The sequence below is a fragment of the Mycetomoellerius zeteki genome, unplaced genomic scaffold (assembly GCF_001594055.1).
Source record: "Mycetomoellerius zeteki isolate Tzet28-1 unplaced genomic scaffold, Tzet1.0 scaffold108, whole genome shotgun sequence".
Lineage (NCBI taxonomy): Eukaryota > Metazoa > Arthropoda > Insecta > Hymenoptera > Formicidae > Mycetomoellerius > Mycetomoellerius zeteki.
Genome location: NW_017255996.1, coordinates 1,296,953 through 1,303,011, shown reverse-complemented (window position 1 = coordinate 1,303,011; position 6,059 = coordinate 1,296,953). Strand labels below are relative to the sequence as shown.

At 38.9% G+C, this 6,059-nt stretch overlaps 1 protein-coding gene across 1 annotated transcript; it reads right to left on the bottom strand.

The window, feature by feature from the left end:
• Nucleotides 1-2,033: 2,033 nt before the first annotated feature.
• LOC108725247 (esterase FE4) lies at nt 2,034-5,417 on the bottom strand. Its single transcript, XM_018452143.1, has 9 exons — nt 5,226-5,417; nt 4,795-5,083; nt 3,967-4,152; nt 3,668-3,870; nt 3,352-3,520; nt 3,109-3,275; nt 2,864-3,008; nt 2,590-2,722; nt 2,034-2,262 (listed from the first exon to the last, which is right to left on the bottom strand). Exons 1-9 carry the CDS (start codon nt 5,415-5,417, stop codon nt 2,100-2,102), a joined length of 1,647 nt encoding a protein of 548 aa, XP_018307645.1. The 3' UTR covers nt 2,034-2,099.
• Nucleotides 5,418-6,059: the final 642 nt, after the last annotated feature.

Here is a 6,059-nt window from a genome sequence, read left to right as displayed (position 1 = left end):
TTCGCTATCGAGGTCGCCCAGTTCTAAAGTTCACTCTTGCCGAGGTGGCTGGCAGTTCAACAACTTTGCGTTTCCAAATTGCAAACCATCGTAAATAAGCACGCTTATCTCGTCAAGTGTCGTCGCCAAACTCAGTACGCTTCGCATTTCTGTGCGAATTATGGCATCGTCAAACCGAGTTTGTCCGCTTGTTAAGACGGGCATAACGGGCTCGGATGGCGTCGTATCGCGAATACTAAGCCCGAGTATCAAGGATAATGGGCTCGCGGGAACTTTGTGTGCCGCTAAATGGAGTAAATTAAGATATTGACGAGCGTTGCGGCGATATATTATATTTTGTTTTGCATTATCCACGTGCTCTTTACATTTATACCACGTCGCTTCGCTTCTACGAACGTCAAGGCGTGTTAGCAGGAAAACACGAGTGAAATTTCCTCTCATAAGACGAGAGCAAATACGTTTCTTCGCCGTCGTACCGACAAGATATTAAGTTGTTGAGACGAAAGTTGAGGGCTTTATAGAACCCGTAAGACTCATCAATTTCCCGGTATTTCCGATCGGTCAATCCTACAGAGACAGCAACATCATTGCGCTGCAATCCCATTGACGGTGAAGAATGAAAACTCCGTTTAACAATATCGCTTATTCAGGCGCGTCGGCACCGGTGCAGACTTTCTTCGCCCGTGGCGAGATGATCGATTGCATTCGCGCGCACAGGGTCCCGCAGTCAAAACTGCACCCGCGCTGGCGATCAATATACCCGTGGCCCCGTGTGTCTCGCGTTCCGCGTGACTTCCTATGTACTTGAAAATAGCATCGCGTTAAAGTTCGTGATACCTCCATGGCCGCGCTTTTCATTACGTCATAAAACACGTCGGCCTGGTCGTATCAAGGTTGCAGTTTCAGCGACGTACATTGAGAACATATTTCGCGAGAAATTGACGTACTGCCTCTTTTGTGGCTGTATGTTCTCCATTCATTTCGTCGTCCCAGTCCGGTCGTACTTCGTGAGCAAAAGTTCTCGCTTATTCGTTCGCCGAAACAAGCGCGTAATTTCGTTAGAGAACTCGCAGTGTTAGCGGTTTCACTTCGTTATACGAAAACTTTTCGCGGTCCTGTATGAAAAAGGATATAGGCGGGTACGGAACAGTCGAGCAACAGCTGCAACGACGCCGCTCGCTCGCCCGCAATAATTTTCATTTCGTGTGATTATTCGCGAATTGTTCACGATATACCGCGACCGCGCGCGCACGATAACGACAAAAGAGTTTCTTGCCGGCGGCGGCTGTGGCCCTATTTGTTACCATTTGGCTCGTAACGCTCTGACAAGGCATAAATTTTCCTTTCATCCGATACGTCAGTTAGCGGATCGCTTTGCGCGCACAGTAACGCATTGCGAGACCGTGCGTGCGTGACTAACCACGCCACCGGATATATCTCGACCGCCGCAAGGAAAGATACGAACGTGTGGTATAAGAGAGAGAGAGAAGAACAGAGGGAGAGAGAAAGAAAGAGAGAGTGAGAGACAAAGAGACAGAGAGGCGGCAGGTTACAACAAATTGCCAATCTCAACCACAGTAACCAACTGCTAAGAGTTTACCCGAGTTGCATCAACATTCCTTCCCGCAACAATTTCGCTGTTTCAGATATGGACTCGATGTTTCTCTTTCAACGATTTCGCACTTGCCGCAAAAACATAGCTACGGTAAGTACGTAAATGCGTAATATAAAATAGAAGTACCCTGATTCGAAAGTCTGTTGATATAACCAGCTATATATATCAACGGTAATTGATATTAGTTAGAAAATGTAACTGCCAACTCTAATTGGATGTTTTATAATTTAACACAAACTTTATCGATCACCTCGCTTTTCGCCTCTCTCTTTTCGAAGTAAAGCATCAAGGCATCTTACCAATACCTTCAGTTAAAACTTTATTTTTATACACACATTTGCAATCTTTATATAATATAATATATATTGTACATATTGTTCGTCAGGTCACATTAGAATAAGTTTGTGTTACCATTTACCATAAACTTCCAAGTGACCAGTATATTTATATCGCATTCTCGTAACGTTGTATGTATTTTTTTTTGTTAGCCGAGAACAAGTTTGTATAAATCCTTCCAGAAATCAATCCTATCATGTAGTAAACCTTTCTCCATTTTTAACTCTTGATTAATATTCATGTAGTTATCTTCTATACCTCTGGGCTCCCAATTTACGTCCACAAATTCATTCGTACTTGATGTAGGATTTCTGAAAATATCACAATTGCTTTCCAGTTTTGTACTTGCTATTAATTTAGTAATCAACACATTAAGAATGATCTTGCTAAAGTATCTAACAATGTAACTATAGATACAGATCTGAAAATCATTTAAAGTTGAATGATCAAAGTAATTGTGTAGGAAACTCAAACATGATAAGCAATGCTGCAAAAAAATTTTAACACTTTAGTAACTAGCTCGAGCGTTCTCTATAATTATTTTGACAGTTCAATAAAATTATTTTCAGATCTGTATTTAGTCAAATTTGTAAACACTTCAGCAAAACCGTTCTTTCTATGAAGAACTATGAACATACCCATCTTTTGCAAAGTTCGCCAATAACGTGGTATAAATGCGAACCATCTTCTCAGCGGGGGAATCTGGTTGTGGCGCGTTTTTCAACGCGTCCGAATAAAATTCATAAGTCAAATCGTCACCATGAGCAGCGCCTAGTTGAACGAGATAAAAATTGTATACACAAATGCATTATTAAACGTGATATAACATCACTTTTTCCCTATTTCGCTGTACAATGACTACATCATAATACAGAGCGAATTTCCTACGGAAATTCACAACTCGTAACTCACCGTCCTCCACTTGGACTAAAGATTTTATCATACCGAACGGAGCTTCGTAAGAGAATATGTACTGGTAAATTGGAGACGAAATTCGGGAACTTAATACCTCTAAACTGAGTGCGATCCCTACGTCAAACATGACGTCGTCTAACATCTAAAATGCACAAACAACTTTAATATGCACATCGTTAAACTTATGCGCTGCTTACACGAAGTTTCGCGATAGCGGGACGATATTAACGTTAAGTACTCGCCATCATGAACTCTTTCGTGGTTTCCGTGGAGATCAATTTATCCCCAAAGTAGTAGCTCTTCAAGCTTTCACCTAGTTGGTTCTTCTGCCCAGCATCGGTTATATTCAAGTCGTTCGGCAGGAAGTTTTCGAAGTGCTCATTTATCTGGTCGATATTGCCGAGCATCACTGGAAACAAATGTTTTCATATCGTTTACATGACATCGAGCATGTAACTTTCGCGTAATATCGTATCGGTGATTACTCTGCACATAGAAGGAAGACTCGTCGGCCGTAAATCCGGCCATAACGGGCACGTCGGCAATTTTTCCGGATTTCAAAAGCGTCCAGGGATCGGCCAGCAGAAATATCTCTTGTCCTACGTCAGCTTCCACCGATGGAATAAACGCTTCGGTGCGGCCGTTCATGGCGCTCTGCAATCGAAATGATTATTCCCGCTCAATACTCGTTAACGTAATGTCTGCTTCGGATAAGTGTACCGTAAACTTCACTTAGCGTAATTTGTAACGCTATCTCTCGTGCATGCAACAAGGAAATAATACATTCAATTAACGCAATACTTGTTTAAGGAAGGGTAAATCATCACTGGCCGCAATTAATTCTTTTGAAGAAAATTCTGCGAGTCTAGCAACTAGCTCAGCAGAATTGGTAGTCTCAATGTCGAGCTTCTCGCCCAATTTGAAGGCTACGTCTCTGGCGTCGTAAGATATCGCCCATGTATTTACCGCGCTTCCACTTTGCAAAATAGCTTTATTAAATAGACCTGTGGCACGATAAATCGTGTTGTATATATTTCACATTGACGTGAAAGCGACAAAAGTTTATTTCGGTCAAGTAATCAAATAATCGCACATCTCACCATCGGACATAGGAGACATCATGTGAAACTGGACGGAACTTCCGCCTGCATCTTCGCCAAAGATCGTAACTCGGTTGGGGCAACCACCGAAATAATGTATGTTGTCCTTGACCCATTTCAGCGCCATTACCTGGTCCTTTAGACCAGCATTACCAGGCGCATTCTTGTCACCAGTATTTAAAAATCCTATAATCCGATAATAGTATAGTAATTATATACAAAAAGAATGGTTGTGGAGAAGTATATAAAAATTTAGCTAGATACAGATCTAAAAGTAATTTCGTTAAACCATCAAAATAATTATATAGGAAACTCAATCGTGATGAGCGATTCTGCAAAAAGTTTTTATTGTCTAGCCAACAGTTTGAGCGTCCTACATAATTATTTTGTTCGACAAAATTATTTTTAAATCTACACTTTTAGATATCAAGGAGTAATGACAGTTCATTCAGTTAAATGACATTTTGTTATTTTCGGCTTCCATATATGTGTCAAAATATAAATCAATCCATTTTTGTACTTGGTTTCGAAGTAAACAATGTTCATATTAATGTATGCACTTGGTAAATAATAAATTAAATTTGAGTCAAAATTTAATACATTTTCTTTAAATTAAGTTGAATTGTTTAATTCTATTGTTTTAGTTAAATTAACGACGTATTGAGTAACAGCAGTAGCAACCTATAGAAATGGTTGAAAATAACTCGAACTGAATATAATTTAACACTATGAATTTAAAGAGTGTAACTAAATTTCTAAATATTTCAGCAAAATTTTTCTTTAGAATGTCTCACGAAAAACATGATCGAAAATGTATTATTTACTTACCAATTACACCTAGTCTATAATTAAGCGTCACAAGAACAATATCTTGCTCGATTAAAAAATCAGGACCATAGAATGTATCATCGCCCATGCCATGATTGAAATTACCGCCATGGAACCATACCATAACAGCTTTACAAGCCTCTTTGTCCAATACCGGAGTGTAAACGTTAAGAAAAAGACAATCTTCCTCGCCAACTATATCTTGTTGTATCGTACAAAAGAAAGGACAAGACGAACGATGATAGGTCCCATCGTACGTGCCTTCCCAAGATTCTGCTGGCTCCGGCATCTCAAAGATAAGAATTGAAGTTTCAAATATTAATTTATTACTCTTTTAATTCTACGATTTAAATTTGTATTTTAAATGTAGTCTATTAAAAAATATATATACGTGCAAATATATATATACATATATCTGGCAATTAACTTACCTGGAATTTATTAAGGCCAACATTGGGCTTTGCATAGGGTATCCCTTTAAAGCTGTAGTATGCCCTGTTCTGCATTACAGTACTAGCCTTTAGGCCCTTTAGAAATCCCTGAGGAATTTCTAATTGAACATCTTGTTCGGCTTTGGCCCATGCGACCACAAACGCACACAACACGAACTTGTTAGACCACATTTTAACACTGCGGAAAGATCACGTCATTGTCCATCTTTTATAGCTTTAGAAAACAATGTTGACGATCAAAAGAGCAGGTTATAACAGACTATATTTACGCAATTACTACTCAGGGAATATAATAGCGCGAACAGGTTACCCGTAGAGCAATTTACGAGATGCCTCCATAATCTCGCGTGTCAACTATAACCGCGCAACATCAGGTTTTCAGGTAGAATTGTTAGGTCGGATTTCCTCAGTTTATCTTTAGCCTCGATACATAACCTTCATTAGAGGTTCATAATGTGCTTCCTGAAATTTATTGTAATCCGCAATAAGGTACATCATACAGACTACATAGCTTTTCAAGAACCATAGATAAAAGAGATAAATTGCTCTTTATTGTTATCTCCTGCAATATGCGCAGATGCGATATACAGGTTGTATAGCATTAAAATCGAAACTTTTCATGAGATTAAGCCTCTGCTTATTAGAACCGAAAACAAATATAAAAGCGAAGTTTATCAAATTTTTATTAAAGAACTTTTTATAGAAAATATCTGATGAATTAACATAGAATATTCTTAGAAAATGACTTTACAATAAAAGCACTTTACAATAAAACAAATATAATACAATGGAATAATAATAAGAAAATAACTT

Bases quoted from the DNA above. Each gene is read 5' to 3' on its own strand.
- LOC108725247 (XM_018452143.1), bottom strand. From the start codon at position 5,417: ATGTGGTCTAACAAGTTCGTGTTGTGTGCGTTTGTGGTCGCATGGGCC. The intron at 3,009-3,108 runs GCGAGTACTTAA...TGTGCATTTTAG, and splicing joins CCACGAAAGAGTTCATGATG to ATGTTAGACGACGTCATGTT. The intron at 2,263-2,589 runs GTATGTTCATAG...TGATATTTTCAG, and splicing joins GCGAACTTTGCAAAAGATGG to AAATCCTACATCAAGTACGA.